At 35.2% G+C, this 19,085-nt stretch overlaps 4 protein-coding genes across 7 annotated transcripts; 1 reads left to right on the forward strand and 3 right to left on the reverse strand.

Moving 5' to 3' along the window:
- Positions 1-47: 47 nt before the first annotated feature.
- LOC143356087 (cytochrome P450 4C1) lies at positions 48-9,200 on the reverse strand. Of its 2 annotated transcripts, none has more exons than XM_076791482.1 (13): positions 9,042-9,200; positions 4,961-5,218; positions 4,053-4,162; positions 3,651-3,741; positions 3,115-3,300; positions 2,583-2,676; positions 2,300-2,402; positions 2,112-2,214; positions 1,752-1,858; positions 1,594-1,662; positions 1,283-1,451; positions 995-1,174; positions 48-218 (listed from the first exon to the last, which is right to left on the reverse strand). In XM_076791482.1, the coding sequence occupies exons 2-13, from the start codon at positions 5,112-5,114 to the stop codon at positions 49-51; spliced, it is 1,536 nt and encodes a 511-aa protein (XP_076647597.1). In that variant the 5' UTR covers positions 5,115-5,218; positions 9,042-9,200; the 3' UTR covers position 48. The 2 variants fall into 2 exon arrangements, with proteins under 2 accessions (XP_076647597.1, XP_076647598.1); XM_076791483.1 differs by lacking the exon at positions 9,042-9,200 and adding an exon at positions 7,261-7,416.
- A 1,760-nt stretch (positions 9,201-10,960) lies between these two features.
- Arf102f (ADP-ribosylation factor 2) lies at positions 10,961-12,250 on the forward strand. Its single transcript, XM_076792489.1, has one exon. It carries the CDS (start codon positions 11,375-11,377, stop codon positions 11,915-11,917), a length of 543 nt encoding a protein of 180 aa, XP_076648604.1. The 5' UTR covers positions 10,961-11,374; the 3' UTR covers positions 11,918-12,250.
- Positions 12,251-12,422: 172 nt separating this feature from the next.
- Positions 12,423-17,100, reverse strand: LOC143356631 (E3 ubiquitin-protein ligase ZNF598). 3 transcript variants are annotated; one of them, XM_076792486.1, is made up of 3 exons: positions 16,901-17,100; positions 16,091-16,522; positions 12,423-15,990 (listed from the first exon to the last, which is right to left on the reverse strand). In XM_076792486.1, exons 2-3 carry the CDS (start codon positions 16,502-16,504, stop codon positions 13,627-13,629), a joined length of 2,778 nt encoding a protein of 925 aa, XP_076648601.1. In that variant the 5' UTR covers positions 16,505-16,522; positions 16,901-17,100; the 3' UTR covers positions 12,423-13,626. The 3 variants fall into 3 exon arrangements, with proteins under 3 accessions (XP_076648601.1, XP_076648603.1, XP_076648602.1); XM_076792488.1 differs by having other exon boundaries at positions 16,091-16,553; XM_076792487.1 differs by having other exon boundaries at positions 16,091-17,100.
- Positions 17,101-17,870: 770 nt separating this feature from the next.
- Taf12 (TATA-box binding protein associated factor 12) lies at positions 17,871-18,923 on the reverse strand. Its single transcript, XM_076792730.1, has 3 exons — positions 18,528-18,923; positions 18,268-18,460; positions 17,871-18,142 (listed from the first exon to the last, which is right to left on the reverse strand). The coding sequence occupies exons 1-3, from the start codon at positions 18,807-18,809 to the stop codon at positions 18,015-18,017; spliced, it is 603 nt and encodes a 200-aa protein (XP_076648845.1). The 5' UTR covers positions 18,810-18,923; the 3' UTR covers positions 17,871-18,014.
- Positions 18,924-19,085: the final 162 nt, after the last annotated feature.

Genomic DNA, 19,085 nt, shown 5'->3' on the forward strand with positions numbered 1-19,085 from the left:
CGTTATTGCGTCGCAGTGCACTTACTTTGCGAGATCGGAATCTCATCATCAACACTTGTTCTCGATGGGGATAAACTTCGTTCGCACCGGATGCGCTGGACGGATGACCAAATCGGAGGTGATAAGCATGTCCTTGAGGTAGTCGACGGGCTCCAATTCGAAGTTGTATAACAAAGATCCTACCACTGCTTTCAGTTCGAACATGGCGAATCGTTGTCCTGAAAGTCGAACGAAAATTTTGCAAAATCTATCCCCACCTTCTCCCCTAACATATTCGTGACATTTTTCTGGTCAAAATGAGTCCAAACACGACACAATTTGAATCGCAGGTACTTGTCTAATTCGCGATGCAAACATTCGGATATCATCGGTTCGGATAATCGAGATGCTACTAAAACGCGATTTAAACAAATAAACGAAATCCAAATGGTACCGTGTTTGGACTCGTTTTAATCAGAAAAATCTCACGAGTATGCTGGTAAAAGTTTTTTTGGCAATCTCTTCGCATAAAATGGTACACGTTTAAAATAAATAAAGGCGCACAAATTTTTAAACAGCAAAGCAGTAGCTTCTGAAGCACGTAGGATCCATGAAAAATTAACGTGCTCCGCGACCGCATAAAATTGTATTAATGCATTCGGCATTTTGCATATTACGTGTGTCTATCTATCAAAATTTAAATCACGCGACCCCGATGTCGCGAGATCAGGAAAATCTTCAACCGACGAAACGGTAAGAGATATTTCAACGCTTTTTCCGTCCCGAAATTTACATAGTTTCTGAGCTGAAGTGGCCCGTAAAAAATTAATAGGTGAATAAATAACACTCGAAAGATAGAAAAAGAACCAGAGAACATTGTTCAACCATTAAGTCCCGTCACGCGTCGACTTATTAAAAATTCCTCGCGTGTCTCTCGAGGCCGCGGTTTTTTACTGTTTCGCGTTAAATTTGCACATGTTAGCAGTCCAGTATTAATACAATATACTTTTCTCACCTATACAATTACGCGGGCCAGCGCTGAAAGGTATGTAACAATAAGGATGACGTCCCTGGCAATTTTCCGGCAAAAATCTGTCCGGATCGTATACTTCCGGGTTCGGCCAGAACTGTGGATCTTTGTGAACGTCTACGATGTGCACGTGGATCGTCGAGTGAGCCGGTATCATGTAATTGTCTGAGAACAGAAATTTCACGAACCTCTTATAAAAATGAATGGGGCACACGAAAATAAACGGCTGAACAAATTCTCGAAATGCTTGGCAAACTCTGCAGCGATAATTACTTAATTTCAGGTCCATTTCCGGTCTACGCGATATGAACGGCACACTCGGATAGAGCCGAAGGGACTCCTTGATGCATCGCTCGAGATATGGCAGATTTTGAAGGGTAGACACGCTCATTTTGCCATTATTCGCGTCCAACACTTCCTTCACTTCGGCCCTGGCTCGGTCCTGCAAAACAGTCGATGGATAAAACGATTATGAATCAACCTCGTTGCTCAAGTTAAATTTTTCACGACGAAATAGTTTACGGAAAGTGGAAATTGTATAGCTGTTCGATTGGGAAGATTCGTGGTTGAAGAAATGAAATCACCTGTATCTCTTTGTGCTCGGCCAGAAGCATGATTGTGAAGGTGATGGACATAGCTGTGGTGTCGTGTCCCTGTTAGGAAAGATAATGCATGATACCAGCGATCAAGTTCGACGGCTTCATTTTTTTAAAAAATATAAAGATTAGTTTAAAGAACGTACTTCGAACATGAAGGTGTCGACTTCTTCTCTGATACCATCTATATCGATCTGATTTTTTCGATGAGCTGCTATCAAGAGATCCAACATGGCGAGCCTCCTTTTGCGGACTGCAAATAAATTAGCAATTATTAATGCTATTGATAAAGGTTTTGCTAACTATTAATACACTTTTCTCCCATAATCCGGAAATTCGTTTCACACTTTATTTCAACTAGTTGTGACACAGTTATAAAAGAAGAAATAAAAGATTCTACGGTGTCTAAAACAGAATTAATCAATGATCAATTATTTTTCGTTAAATCGAAACGTTGCTAGAGAAGTTAAAAATATTTTCTGTGCTAGAAGAAAGCACAAACTCACTTCCAAGATCGACGTCCTCCGCCTTTTGACTCTTGTCATCGGTGAAGCCGGTTAAATATTTGTCGTTTGTCTTCTCGTGATACGAGAACCTCTCTTTGATGATCTACGAAACACCGTAAAAATGGAATAATAAGAACACGACGAGTTTCTGAAACGAAAGCTTGTCTCTCGAATAAATTTGACCTTACCCCCATGGTGAATCCGTGCAATATTCGAAGCAGCTTGCTTTGACGCCATCCTGCGGGTATCTTGAAATATACCCAGTCAGGGTAAAGCCATGGACGGATCAGTCTACAAAAGTAATACGAATTTTGCACACTGTAATTCTCAGACAAATAAATATTTATCAAGGACAGAACAAATATTTATAGTTAAGTAATATAACAATTGTGAGCTCAGACTCCATTTCTTATCATTTCTTTCTTTTCCTGATCTGTCTTTGTGTACACAGTGATTACTGACTGGACCTACCTCTCTACGATGCTGTGACCCATGTCGTACACAGCTTTCCGATATTTCTCTTGATTGGGCCCCTTATCTTTCAGAGAAGTTCCCATCGCAGTCTCTGTAACAATGTGCTTTATTTGTTGCAGTTCAGATACTCCAACGTTTATGAGTTCTAAGTGACCCTTAACACGTCGAGCATTTTATTAATACCATCCATCTGTCAAAACGAAGTTGTTGATTACCAAGAATTTTATTCCAGAAAGAGAAAAATGAAGATATCTGTGTTTACGTTGATATATGTTATTACTTCACCCTGACATAAAAAAAATAATATAGTTATTATTACCACTGAAGACAGCAGAGTGCAAAGAGTTGACAAGACTGCACTACACTCTACCAAACGAAAATTGTCTAAACTCTTAAAAGATCGAAATAAAATCAAAATTTTGTTGAATCCGATTGTACCTGAATCCTTTTAAATCCTTTTCGTTCCTAATTCTTAATAAACTCGGCAATGCAAGAATGTGAAAGATTGAAAACTCCTGAAATGGTTTACCGCATATCACGTTCAACGTGTGCTCGCTGATCAGGGGCAACAGGTCCCTAACAATCGGCCCGCCTTCGTTCTTCAGCGTCATGTTCATCTGTTCGGACTCCTCGATAAAAACATCGACGAATTGTTGTAGCACGTTGAAATGGAACGCCGGCGTCAAAATCTTCCGACGCGTTTGCCACTTGCGGCCTACGACAAATCGTGAACGCGGTAAACAAACGAGAAACGAAAATACGTTTCACGTATCGTCGAAAGCTTCAGCACGCGACACTGTTCTCGTATATCGTCATACTGCTCTCAATTCAATAGCAATACAAGATGCACTTGCAACGAGCCTTCTTTACTCCCAAAACAATTCAAGTAAAGAACGAAAGAAGATTAATCTTAAACAATGGAACTGAAATGTTTCTCGTCGAACTAATATTTCACAGTTTTCTTTTTCTTTTTTTTTTCCACGAATTCCACAATTCTAAATTCACCGATGCGAATTTTTCAAAAACGGTCTTGCAAACTGCGAACGAGAACCAGGAGAACGTTACCTGCGCTGGTGAGCAGCCCAGTGTTGAACCAAGGCATCAAAAGATCGTAGAGTTCGCTTTTCTGAGTGGATTTCGGATTTCCGAGGATCACCTAAACGTGGACAATTTCACGATCATGAAATACATATTTTTTATTTCAGCAATTCGCGGCAACGAATTCAAATTAAAAAATGAAAATTGCGAAGTGAGTTATATCTCTGGAACCGCGAGGCTAACAATGCAGAGGAAAAAACAGAAAACAGAAAACTTGGGTAAAACCGTATGGGCTTCGCAGTTCCAGAACGTGTTCATCTACGAAAATAATAGTAGTGACGCACTGTGATCGTACAATTTAGTTCCGCACATATTCAAGATTGCAATGTTGTCTTTTGTTTTGGATTTTTATTGATCGTATGCGATTACCTCGATGTCCTTCGGATGACGGATATTGAGGAATGGCATCGCGAACCCCCACAATCTGAAAATCGGATAATACTGATCGCTCAAATTCCGTACCAACGACCAAAGATCCGCTGCAATCATAGAACCAGTGAAATGTTTTAGTTCGTCGTCGGGGCCGTTCTTATCGACGCAGACTAAATTATTTGAGACGTAAGTAGGTAAATATTCTTGTTCCTTTGCCACCTTGTAAAACGAGCATATCAATTATGCTAAAGTGTAAAATTATGCAGTATTCAAAGCTACTACGTGACACTTGTCGAAACGTTTTAACGCTAAATCTGAATAGTGACAGGCGGCGAACGTGTTAAGTAAATTTGTGTATTTCTATAAGAGTGTCTAGTCTATACTTCCAACAGAAATTACTAAATAAATTTCTTAATTAGGGCAGATGTTGTTATCAAATTTACGAGAAAACTACATAAATAGAAAGTTAATGTTGTATGTCGATTTCTTCGAAAGAAGTATTGAAAAATAATTATTAGAAGGCCAGGGTCCTTGTGCAAAATAGAAAGCTTCCTCATCGATTCTGACAAACAGGAGCCAGATTGATATTTTCTTCTTGCTTCAATTATTTCAGTGAATTGGAAAAAGTATATAGATATTTTTTAATCCATTTTATCTTCATACTGTTTCCAAATCAACGGTCTAGTTATTATTCTGGATGGAAAAATGACTAGACCAATTACTATTATTATATATTATTATTGATATTATTTTCAACTTGTCGAAATTATTAGAGGAAACCTGACAATGTCGTTTGGCTCGCCATAATTGATGCGGACAATTTTCATTTTGCATAACGACCCGCGGTCGCGTTATCACTCGTTAACAGTAAATATTAATAGTAAATGTGACTATGTGTGTCTTACTTGAAGAAACTTGGAAGCTATACATGTTCCCGAGCAGCGGTAGCGCCTGCGGTCCTGGTATGGCATTTATCAACCTGCCATGTTTGCTGAAATGCACGATGACAAAGTGCAAAATTGTCCCGAGGAGAATGAAAGCGAGTATCGTGAAAATCATTTTGGCAGAACGCGTTGATATCAGCTGTTCTTCAATTAATTCCTCTATAAGCTTGTCACGCGTTCACGCGACTTGTAGAACTTCCACCATCGATGCACTTAAACCTGAAATCAATTGAATAGAACGAAGTCGTAACGATTACTCATCCCCGAATGTATTTTCGCCGACGTTGTCTCGTTTGTTCGCGAACTATCAACACGGAAGCGATAAAGAAAATCTAATCTTCTGTAATGGCCAAACAAAACGTGCATCAAAGTGTTTAACACGTTGTCTGCCATGTCACCCATATGTAAGTGACAAAATTATTTGTCCAGGTTTTAAAATGAATTTTTACGTTAGTATATTCATTGTACCAAATTTGATTAGGATCTGTAAAATTCAAGAAGGTTGGAGGACTACTCAGTATCGTACATTTAATTGTTTTCATTTTTTATTTCATTAAATAACTTACTTTGATTTTATGGAATTTTTGAGGTATCTAGTTTGGCAGTCGAAGTGTTAAACAGATAATTTTATTCGTATCGACGCGCAGACACGCGTCGACGAAACTTGCTAATTATATTTTTTATAAGAAACGAGCCTATTCGACAATTTACAGAAATAATTTGCAGAGGATTTTTATTTGGAAATTACGTCAGTTCAGAAGAAAAATCGTTAGGAATATTTGAACATTCAAGTCAACAATTGCCATTAGGAATCTGCTTTTCACGATACTTGGAAGCGTCTCTGAAAGAAAATGGCTCCCGCGATATTGCGCTCGGCATATTGATATTATCAATAAGTACTTTACGTTGTAATTCGTACAATTGTAATCGATTCATCATTAAACGCGTGTACAACAGTGTACTCTTGTTTAAACACTATATTTTCAACTTGTACTGACAGGTTACTTTTTCAATTAAACTTAATTATGCAATGTACACTGCATGATGATAAGACGAGACCACGTCTATCCATAAGTTGATTTGTTGACATTGTCACATTAACCAATACTAAAATTATGTGTGAGTCTAGCAAACCAGTCGGACAGGCATTCCTTTCAGATGACTATACGTCTCGTAACTTGACAATCTCAAATCACTCGTAAGTTATTTGTTGTACAAAAGTTGCATGGTTTTCTAGGGCACATACAGTGCTCTAATCTGTTTCTTTCGGACAAATTATCAAATTCTGAGTAAAAAAGTATTATACATAATGGGACTTAAAATAAATAATTACTGAGATATTTTAAAGACAAGTTTTACTTCAAGCGGTGTTCAAAGTGCTGAAAAACTTTGTCCATTGTCTGTGTGCCCTGTATGCGTAGAGTGGGTACTCTGTTTACTCAGACGCAGTATACGACTGATAAACGTGACAAAACCTAAACATGGGAGAACGAAAACGATAACGACGACCGCCCGCCGGAAGAATAGCTGCTTCTGTTTCATTCATAACTAGTCGTTCAATTCTATACGCTTCGAGATCTTAATTGCGTACGTTTCCGAAGGTGAACAACAAAATTAACGGGGCTTACCGTGTGGCAATGAATGTGTTTCTGGACATGGTAATACACGTACCATTACGATAACTGTGCAGTGTTGTTTATCGTGCAGCAATTGAAATATTTAGAATACTGTATCCTTGGAAATTAGCGGTAAACGTTAAGTTATAATAATTTTATGTTGGTTCGGTATTTTTATTTATCATAGTAAAACTCATGAGCAAAGAAATATGTTTCTGTATTTTTATCTTGATTTAGAGGCCATTTGCTATCCTTTGTGACATTTACACGAGAACTCGAAAAGGATAATAATCCTAAGAAACTATAAATTTTGTAATATAGCAAAATTGGTGGGAATAGAAAACTGTTTATTTTTGTTTATCATTTTCTATTGTTCATCACACGTACGTGGGAACTCGAAGAGGATAGTGATCCTAGGAAGCTATGAATTTTGTAAGATTCGATGCAAAATGAAATTTGGAGTGCAATATTTCAGAACAATGTTGGGGCACAATTTTGTTTGAAGTGAATATTTACAGTACAGATTGAAATGCGAAATACGATCAATTTGAAGCAACAGAAATCCACCAAAGAGTGAAAAATCGATCGAAGGACACAGTATACGCTTTTCATCTAACCGACGACGACTAATGATCGATCACTCACCCTATTAAGCAACGCAGGTCGTGAACACAATCGATTGAAATCCTGTGTTCCTTAAATGCACTTTTGCGAATGAGACCCGTACATCTGACTTGCAACGGTGAACAGTGTCGGTCATAATAGCGCACGACTGTCATACCGTGGATGATAAATACTCGATGCAGGTTACCTAGTCATCCCCACCACGATCCAACCGAAAAAAAGAAATCAATCGGGAAGGGTACGACGCCAAAATGCACAATTACCATTCGCAACTGATGCCGAGGAACCGTGAAATTGACCTCCCACCATTTTCAAGTTTTTTTTATTTTTGTGTAATTACGTAATGACATCGGGGACAATAAAAAACAATTTATTTATTGCACGGGCCCCGTCATGAAAAATTGGAGCTTATCTTCATAATTAAACGATAAATAAAGAGTTGTTTCATACACTAATTTGTCTCCTTTCCACTTCTATATCGAGTCCGATACTTTAATTTACAATTTTAAACATGCATTGTATTTTATCTGTTTTTACTTGTATAAGCATGTATTTAGCTATTTTTTTAATCAAGAAATTGGTTAAAATTGGTACCAATCAAGGAACCATTTCGTGGAATACATTTTAAATAAAACATTTACCAAGTGTGTTTTATTAATAAATTCATATTTTGAATGTATATATCAAATTCAATGCAACCAGAGAGAAATAAGACTCAATTTTCGCTTAATTTAAAAAATGTGAGAATTTATTTGATTGAGGCCCTCTAATACACAATCCACTCCTAATGACAATCTTATCAAAATCAGTTAAGAGTATGTTTTCATATGTTATATCAGACATAACAAATTGTTTTGCTTTTCTCCAATTATCAACTTAGTCTTGACCGAAGACTAATTTTATCATTTCATTATACTCGCGCATTTTATTTGCAAAAAAAAATCTTCGATATTTGTCGGAATACAATTATGGGAAAAGTAATACAAGAAGGAAACGCGCAAACATACTCTTATCGATTTTCAATCAGAATTTCGATATCAAAGGCCGGTTCTGTATCAAAGATTGTTGATGTAAATAATTTTATAAAATCTACTGCTGGATAAGATAATGTTAATCCCAAATTTGATCAAGATTTACATCGGTATTAATACATTTTTCAGTTCAATAATATTGTGTGCAAGTATTCGCTGACCAAGTAATATTTTAATTCCTAAATCATCGGTAACATTGTGTGATCATTCCTTACGAAATTGTTATCTCGAAGATAGTGTTAACTTCCATACTACGAGTCGTTCGCTATCGGGAAAGCTATTAAGACGGTACCAATTAACAGCACGTTACAAAATAAATTGCAAACGTATCAAGTCAATTCAAATTTTAAAACAGGAACTAAGATGACTGTGCATGTTTTTTCATGTATATCGCATTTGCGGTAACTGATTATTTGTATGTATGTATGTATTCATTTATTGTTCCCCTCGGGGTTACAATTCCTATTACAACGTATCTCCTTTACCTCGCACAATCGCTTACCACTACTGACGTCGCTATAGAGAGAGAGAGAAAGCTTATTTAATTATTTAATTTTTAGTTATTCATACGCTGACTAAAGGTTTTGCTGACGTTTCTTTGTTAATTGTTTTTGTAGTTAAATAAGGTATTCATATTACGATAAGATATGCTTAAAATTTAACATTAAAATGAGATGCAAGCCTATTCTGATACTTTGTGGTGTCGTGCGTAGTAAAGAGAAAAACAATGAGACGAGAAAACAAAACTGTAATATATAGTTTGGTACATACCCAAATATGATTTTAATGTTTCGAAAGAATAATTTTTAAAGCAGGATGTCTTATCGCCACCGCACTCTTGCAGCGTTACTCTGCCACTGATTCTTATATCGTCATTTATGCAGTTGTTAAGGCGAATGATATAAAAACCGATGCAGAAAAAAAAGTGTCGCTAAGCTTGGGAATTTCGAGCTTATCTACTTTGTTCCGTGCTGCTAATGCATACACAACACTGTTAGGTGACCACTGTCACCTTTAGGCAACAAGAAGCGGCCAGCAATGGGTGAGTATTGTCACCTCAGAGAACGGTTTGACGTTTGCCGACCATGGTCACCTTTAATAACGAAAGGGTTAAATATTAGGTCGATGTATATCAAGTGTTAGATTTTTTAGTGGCAATTGATATTCTCCTGAACTTTGCACGGTTATCATTCGCTAAAACAACATTATCTTCGTTCACTTTGCAAGTCGACTTTTCCATTTGAATCTATTACTTAGAGATCGGTATCGATCATGGGGTTTTCCTAGTTTGATGCTGTGACTGTAACGCGATTTTTTCAAAGAAAGTATTGGACACCAGAATTCCAAACTTGAGGTGCATAGCAACTAACGTTCGAAGAATGAACCTAAATTTTTGTCAACTATTATATTAATTTTCTTCAGTATTTGTCAAACGGATTACTGCTGGGAAACATGATTTTGACTGTTGCATCCAACACAGAAAATGCCAAACATTTTTCAATCTGTATAAATGTAAGGATCGTAGGTGCCAGAAAAACGTTGAAAAATTGAAAAATAGCATCGTTGCAGAAGAATATTTTTTTTTTATTGATAAATGTGTAAACACCTAATAACTGATAAGGCAAAAATAATTGGACTTATTAAAAGTTTGAGATCAATCTTCCTATCCGTTATGATTAGTCTTTCCAACGTCATCCTTGATCGTCTTCACTTAAAACAACTTTAAATTTTTCTAAAAAATGGCTGTAGTTTTAAAGCTTGCTCGTGCACCGTCAAGAATGAAATCTGCATAAAAGTGAAGCAACTACCCTGTTTTCCGAAATCTTTGCTTAATTTTATTTAGATATACTAATTTAGAAATCATTATTTATTTCTAATCAATTAATTATTTAGAAATAATGGGGTAAGAAATTAAATTCGAAGACGTTAGCACTGATTTATCTTGAATGCAAATTTATCATTTAAAGATTGTTTAAAAAAGAAACAGACTTTCAATTAAACTTGCGATTCTTTCAGAACATGGTGGCGATATCTGTGGCAAAATTTCAGTATTTGTACCCCATTTTAATACTGGCAAGTTAACGCTAGGCAGTAGTACTGTCTTCTGGAAGAACTTGTCTAGCTTTCCGTTCTTTAGATTCTCTAGGTCATTTTTTTTTTGGTTAACGCTTTGTTTTCGAAAATATTAGTATACAAATTCAACGGTTACGCGTGCTGTTGAATAGGGATCGGCTGATACGTCTGATCATGGCCAACCGATTCTACTACTTGCGAAATGACTTGGTGGTGCCCTCTCGCGGCAGATCGATGAAATTACTAATCAATTAATACCAGTGATCGTCTGGTAGATAGCGTTACCTTGCAATAACTTGCATAACAATAATTTCTTAAAATATTTTACTCTGTGGTAGTATAGTCACAGACGAAATACAGGAGTAGAGCAGTCACCTTGTGGGATTTCATGTCTTACTCGCGGGATACTCTTGCAACGATCGTACCAGGAAATCTCGTAAAATTTTCTAATATATTTATCTATCTTTTAGTTACTGTGCACATAAATTATAATTTGAAAGTAATCAATAGTAATTTTTAAACAATTTTTATTTGTAAGTTATAAGGTGCAACATTCAAATAACGCGCCTGAATGCACAGAAAGTGCATTGGCTCTACGGTGCGTTACATGAAAACCACTTTGCTCATTTTTCCAGGGTTTTTCATCTTATAAGTTTTAATGATAAATTAATTGTTGGGAATAATTTTGAAGGATACTCAATCGTGCATGTATATTTTCGAACTTGTATCTCGATACGATGTTCTGTTTAGTATTTTTATATAAGTAAAAGTTGGCGTGCGTGGTCAATTTTGCCAACTATTTCCGGAACAATAATCTGCCGAGAGATGACGTTTGCGCTACTACTGTCTGTAAGGTGTGTTAACGACATTGTCAGAAACGTCGTCAGAGCATTAAATTCCTAAAATATTGGAGTCCCATGCGATACATTATCGTATCGACGGAACACAGTAGTGAGTGCTGTAATAAAATTGAAATCAACAAAAAGATAATAATCTGAACGGTGCGAACATTTGGTACCTTACCAAACAAAATGGGCCTAACTATCAGCAGTGTATTTACCCGGCTCTTTGGTAAAAAGCAAATGAGAATATTGATGGTTGGCTTGGATGCTGCTGGAAAAACTACCATACTATATAAGTTGAAACTCGGTGAAATTGTCACAACAATACCTACTATTGGCTTCAACGTTGAAACCGTTGAATACAGGAATATATGTTTCACCGTGTGGGATGTTGGTGGTCAGGATAAAATCAGACCGCTGTGGAGACACTACTTCCAAAATACAGAAGGTCTTATTTATGTTGTTGATAGCAATGACCGTGAGCGTATAGGAGAGGCAGAACGTGAATTAGCTAATATGTTAAAAGAGGATGAACTGCGGGATGCAGTTCTTCTGGTTTTTGCCAATAAACAAGATTTACCAAATGCTATGTCGGCAGCAGAGCTGACAGATAAATTAGGACTTAATTCGTTACGTGGACGTCATTGGTACATCCAAAGCACTTGTGCTACGCAAGGCGATGGACTATACGAAGGGCTCGATTGGTTGAGTAATGAATTAGCTAAAAAATGATAAAGCACTATGGTTATTAATAATATTCATGAACAGTTTACTCATTGAACATGGATGTAGAAGACAGGATGCTATCTCCGTTTTATCAGATTAAGCACTATGTGTACAATTTAATACCACTGTGATTCTAATTTCTAAGGAGAAACTATTATGGGCAATAGAGTAACTTGACTGACTCAATGATCTTACAGTTTACACGAGTTGTTCTGTTTTCAAATAAAGTTTTTCCTGGATGGAAAGAATATTCTTAATTTAAATGAGTATGTAAATTTTGTCGGTTATATCTCATTTGTATGGCTGCTTATGATTCTAACTTATAGACTTATAAGTTTACTTAAAAAACAGTGTATTTAGTGTGAAATAAACAAGAAGTGCTTCTACATTGATTTCAGTACACGCATTGTTTTTATTTGACAAAGTATACGAATATTTTCAGTTTGATATCACTAACAATGTCTGCTATATAAAGGGAGGAGGTATAAGTAGACTTTTATATTTTTGCAAGTTTACATTTTATACCTACGTAGTGAGGTGAAAATTAAACACTGTATATTACATATATAGTTTATCATATCATTTCTACAGTCCTGTCTTTTGAGTAAATAATAAACTTATAGAATTAATGTTACAGTAAGTTCTAAGAATAAATATTTAAAAAAACTTTTATCTTTAATAATTGTACTACATTCTATAAAGAATATTAAATTCTTTGTTTTTCATAAAGATAATAATTTGTATTGTAAAGTATCACATGTTTAGACATAAAAGAAATTTAGAAATAAACGTGTAAAATAAATGATAAATTTATATTTATCTTCTACCATCACTGCCTCCATTTTTAATCAAATCAGTTCTAAAATGGGTAAGATAAATTCCATTTCTAGTCTTATTGTGTAACTCAATGTATAACTTTATTATAGTACAAAACAGTACATTATCAATGCATGAACTGTATATTATATAATGTATCAAATAATTTGTTAATATGTGGTGTTATCTTTATGCACCATAGAATTCTATTTTACTTCTATTCCATAAAGCACAATGAATAAATTACAGAAATGTATTTTCTACTTACGTATAATATATACAGTGTAATTTTAATGCGTGGCGAAATAGGGCATCAATTACAATATTTCAGTACAAGATTGGTGTACGAATATCTTATTTATAACGCGTTACGTACGTCAAATTAATGTACACAAAGTTTGTTATTATACAGAGAAATATTGACTTCCTTTGTTATACGCGCATTTTGTAAAATTATTAGTACAATCATTTCGTAACAAAGTTGTTTTTACTTCAGGCAGCAATCAGACAAGTCATTGAACAAATACCAAATATGATATGGCAATCAATCAAAGTCTGTTTTTTTAATAAAAAGAACTTAAAGTGCATGAGTGATCATAGTCTAATCGATTACAATCATTTCAGAGACGTAAAATTTGAGACATTAAAAGATTAACATTAAAAAAAAAACAAGTATTACAACCAAAGAGTACTTCAGGTTTCTTGCAAAAAAAATGCCACAATGGCTGTAATGAACTTTTTATACTGAGAACTGATTGTTGGAATATGTACCATAACTTCAAGTTAATAATTACATTACACTGATACCATTCACAAAAATAATTCGTTTAGTAAAGTTTCTTTATTCACATCTTATAGTATCTTGGCAGAGATTGTAAAGTAACTAAAGGAACACATACTCATTTACGTACCCAAGAATTCTTTTGAAGCTGTACACTGGATTTACCAAGTGCTGGAAAATGATTTTCTAATGTATGACTAGTCATGTGTGTTCGAAAATCAAGACCACTTTTCAAAACTTGATTGCAAGTTGCACAAATCTCTAGACCCTTAATCTTGTTGCCGTTTTCCTTTTCGTGGACTGTGTATAATTCCTGCTGTTTATCAATATCAGGCAAAAGAACCAAAAGTTCTGGAAACACGCTCTCGAAAGCGCTGTGACCCATTACCTCGCGACAATGCTTATAATAATCTTGTGCACTGCACATTCCTTGGCGAAATAATCCACTTATATATCGAAACTCTTGTTGCATTTCTTCTTGTTGCATTAAAACTTCATTGACCTTTGCCACAAGGCATTTGTTTCGTTTTTGAAAATCCGGAGAACGTACGTAACTGTAGGCACCGTTGTGCTTATTATCTTTTGGTAAAATAGAATAACTCTCCCCAGAACTGTTTGTAAAAGTTAATCCGTTACTACTATTTATTTTATCCACGCTATTGTATTTTATACAGAAACCAGGAGGTGGAGGAGTTGTTGTTCCAAATCCAGGTGGTGGATTTGTAAAACCTGGTGGCTTGGTACTGCTGGTACCTAAAGCTGGAAAATCTTCTGAATGATGAACGTTTCTGTTAGTAGAATTTAAACTATCTATCTTCAATTCAGTACGCTTTCTCTGAACTCCGTTTGAGGTATTGTTATCGGTATTGGTATTTACAATCGTCTGGTTATCCGAATTTTTATGCTTTTTCTTTTCTTTCTTGGTAGTCTGTTCTGCCTCTTTTGGCTGTTGTACGTTTATATTTTTTGACGAGTTTTCGCTATTATCTGTACTTTGTGCAGATTGGGAACTTGATTGTGTAGCATCTACAGTACTCACATTGGATGAATTTTTAGATGATCTAGCCGTTTCACTCTCTTTTTTTACAACAGTATTTACATTTGTCCTCGAACTACCGGTATCATTGTTATTAATACTAGGATTTTGTTTGACTTTTTTCTTCTTTGTTTTTCCTTTCGTTAGATCGGTAGTTGTTTTCACGTTATTACTATTATTAGAACTCTGTGGTTGACCCCAGGAAGGTACTACTGTAATTGTCGACTGCTTCTTTGATTTGGATGACTTTGATAATGTAGGAAAGTCTTCCCCAGATCGAATAGGTGGTGGGGAAGGTACTAACGGCGGTGATGCAACCTTCTTAGGTTTTGGTGCAGATGCTGATGCTGACTTAGAACACGTCCATTGCAAAACTTCCTTCCACTGAGCTGAATTATTAGTACTAGTTGATGGCTCTGCATTACATAATGCAGGGAAGTCGGACTCCATTGAAAGTTTTCCGGGTCGAATTCTAATGTTAGGACCCGAAACTTTGGTAGTAACAGTCCCATTGGCATCGTGATTTACTTGGATAGATACATTGGAAGTTGTACCCTTTTGAGATTGATTGCTCGGGCCCAGAGCATTACCACTGGATACACTAAAGTTAACAGTTTTCGAAATGCTTGCCGCTTCTAATCCCAATGCTGGGAAATTTTCATCGGTAACAGCTAGAGGCTGTGGTCGTATAGTGCTACGAATTGTTACATTGCCCCTACCTTTACTTTGATTTACAGTAGGTACAACGGGTGTAGCATTACCCAGTGTTGGAAATTCTTCGGTACTCTGCACGTCTACGGACGGCTGTCTTACAAAAGTAGGTTCGTTGTTTGTTACAAAAACATTTGAACTGTTTGGCATTACAGTTTGTTGATATTCTCTGAGATTATAGTCTCTAGTATTATAGTCTCTACTACTATAATCTCTACTACTGTAATCTCTACTACTGTAATCTCTACTACTATAATCTCTCGAATTCCTGGAAGTTGATGGGCCTAACATTCCTCTTCTGTTCATTCGATTATCACCTCGTGGAGCTAGAGTAAATTCTAACTCCAATGTCCGTGCCTGCTTCGCAGCAGCTTTGCTCAACTGTTTACTATGTACATTTGCTTTATGTGCTTTAAGATCTATGTCAGTTCTAAACACACTTGTAAATTTTTCTTCAGAGCACATCCCCTCCTCGCATAAGTAATGTTCCTGTCTAAAATGCTCTCTGAGATAGTCGTAAGAGCTGTAATACTGATGCAAACCATCTGTATCACAAAAGTGACAGTACAAATGATCACGTCTTAAATGTCTAAATAGCTCGTCGTTATCCATATAACGTTGATCACAAAATTCACATAATGGATGTCCTTTGTGGCTTTTGTCATCAATATCTCCTTTTCTTCTATGTTGTGCAAGATCTGGCCTTGTATAACAACGCCTCTCTTGGGAAAATATCTGTTACATAAAAATATATATTAAGTTCTGCAATATATTCATATATATATATCTGTATATTGAATAGTTTTCAAATGCAGCTAAATTAATGTAAATGTACCTTTAAATTATCTACACAGAGATCACAGTAATGTAGCTCGTGTCGTTGTCTCATATGATCTTTCAAGTTATTGAAATTATTAAACGTAGGTTTTTCTTTACAAATGTTACAACTGTTAGCCAACAAATCATTAAATTTACTTTGAATATTGGGTGAGTCAAAGTAAATATTGTATCTTGTGTCTACCAAATTGCCTTTTCGTAAATTACAAAATGGTTTTATCTCCTTTGTGAATACCACTTTTGGCAGATCTTGACGACAAATGGGACACTCATTTTGACAGCAAAGTACCCTCATTCGAGTACTGCATTCATAACACACAGGATGTTCGCACATACCAATGCTATAAATATCAACATTTTTGTAACACACAACACAGGTGTTGGTATTCGTACTATCATTGCTGGCAGACATCCTTCTTATCAAAGTTCTCTGTCAAAAATAATTTCTGCTGATCTATACTCTGCTTGAAGAATGTATTAAATTTATGATTTTCACAAATACAATTACAATTGTTACCACCGAGTGCAACTTGCACTTAAACGTTACACAATTTTCGAGAATGGATTTTTATTTAAATGGACAGAACATAATACGATCGCGTAAAGTCTATGTAGCATAATTTTTTTACTGATAAAGACGTGCAAGTTCATACAATACTTCACGCTAACTGAAACAACCCGGATAGAAGGAATTTTTGTATAGAAACGAACTGTTTATATTTTAGATAATAATAATGTGCAAATACTATTTTGTATGTCTCGAGGAATTGTGTTGGTGAAAAAAAAACTAACAAAGAAGTAATAATACCGTCTGGAATATCTTCTAGTAAGCAGATGGTAAAATTTCACGGGATGTCCCTGAAAGAAAAAGGTTATCACGATTTATATACTAGACTATGGCGTGTATAGTTGGTTTGATGAATTCAGCTCGATGAGCAAGCAGGTTCCGGTTTCGTGTGTTACATATAGTCATTGCTAAATCAAAGAATAACTAGACGGACTAGTGATATGAACCTAGTAGCCACCAATTTAATTTTCCTTCTCTTTTAAACATTTGAACAAAGGCTAATTTCCGGACATTTTTTGAAAGAACAAACACTCTTGATAAAAAAAGAACTAGCATAAATTTTTAGAGAAATTTTGACTATGAACAAATATTGACAGTGGATAGCATTATTTATTAAAGGTAACAGAAAATAATAATTATAATATCCAGAATGGTATATTATAAACAATACTTTAAAGTATGAAAGAAATAATACCAAGAAAAACAGAAATTTGAAAAGCCATAAATTTCATAATCTGCTAACTTTTTATGTTAAAACCTGCATTTATGTTACACAAAATATTGTACAGTGAACATACTTCAATCTTATAATCTACTATTAAATAGAGAATCTTAAGGAACATTTTGTTCAAAATGTATATATCCAATTATTGACAAAGTTCGTTTATATTTTGAATTAATAAAATCTATGTACATTTAGAATATCATACAATAACTACAAATGTCAAAAACCATTCTATTTGCCATAGAGTTAAAATTCTATGTGCCATGTAGTTAAAATCGACGAAAAATACATAAATCGAAACAAGACAGAAAATCTATTAAAATTCATAAATTCTACAGACATATGCAATGAAATCTAACCAATGAAACACACAGTCGTCGTTTTTAATCTCGATATTACATCCAGATAAACAGTATCTCGTTTGAAGTATATCAGTTATTTATTAATCTTAATGATACCTTAGACTTAAAACTATATATTGCAAAAAACATGTATAATTTATACTTTCTATTTTTTTTTCATATATATCAGTGACAAATATCATTAGAAGTATACTGTCATGTAAATATAAAAGAAATTGTCACAGAATAATAAAAATAACAAGTATAGATGGTAAAATATACAGAAAGACTAATATTTTTTTATTGATTTTCGAATGAGAGCTAGTCTCTGTTTATGTGCTTCTGTGACTGTTGCTCGTTTATATGGACGCACTTCGTCTGTACCAAAACCAGGAATCCACATATTCCAATTCCTTTCTGAAAGTAAATAAAAATTATATAGTCTAAATTTTCATTCAATTACTATATTAAAGTATTATTCATCTGAATTACTTGGTTCATATCTTTTATAAATATTGAATGCTTTACATTTAATAACTTACCTAAATGTAATTGAACATCTTTTACTTCTACAGTATTAGCATGCCTATGTTTAGCTAATAAACATGCCGCATTCACAGTTGTCTCAACAAAATCATCTGCTAACTGTAAAAGCATTTCCTCGACTTCTTCATCCAGCTGTTCTGTTGGATCTACTTCTTTAACAAGATCTTGTAACCTTGTTTTAGTTAAGAACTGAAATCAGAACAAATTGATAATTCGGTAGAAGCAAATTCTATCCTGCGTATACTAAAATCCACACCTGTGGAAAGTCATTGAAGGAACTTTGTTGTTGCTGTTGTGGTTGTTGTTGTTGTGTTGACGGTTGCTGTGCAGCCTGTTGTTTTGGTGATTGTGTTACGAACTGAGATTGTTGAGATTGTGTTTGAGGTTGTAAGACCTGCACTACTGTGTTACCACTTTGGATATTAGGCACAGTAGTTGTTGTTTGAGTGTTAGGTCCAATTGATTGTATGCTACCAAGTACTGGTGTCATGTCAGATCCTGCGCTATTAGTTTGTATAAGAGCTGTTTGTTGTGACATTGTTTATTCCCATCAATTACTACGTTTACTTTACTATCATCCGATGAATTTGTATTTCTGTAACCTGCAAAATACAGCCATTTATTCTGGAGACTGTGACTCCTAGTACATATATCAGTGACTATACCAGAAAGGAACAGAGAGTGCTCACGCTCGGGGTTTTGCTGTTCCCGCTACAATGCTGCCCCCTAGTCTAATTTTTAGCTTGGATCAGACCACAGACGAGTTATAAGGATAGACCTAACATCTTATGGGACTTCGTGTCTCATGTTCTGA

The sequence above is a fragment of the Halictus rubicundus genome, chromosome 8 (assembly GCF_050948215.1).
Source record: "Halictus rubicundus isolate RS-2024b chromosome 8, iyHalRubi1_principal, whole genome shotgun sequence".
Classification (NCBI taxonomy): domain Eukaryota; kingdom Metazoa; phylum Arthropoda; class Insecta; order Hymenoptera; family Halictidae; genus Halictus; species Halictus rubicundus.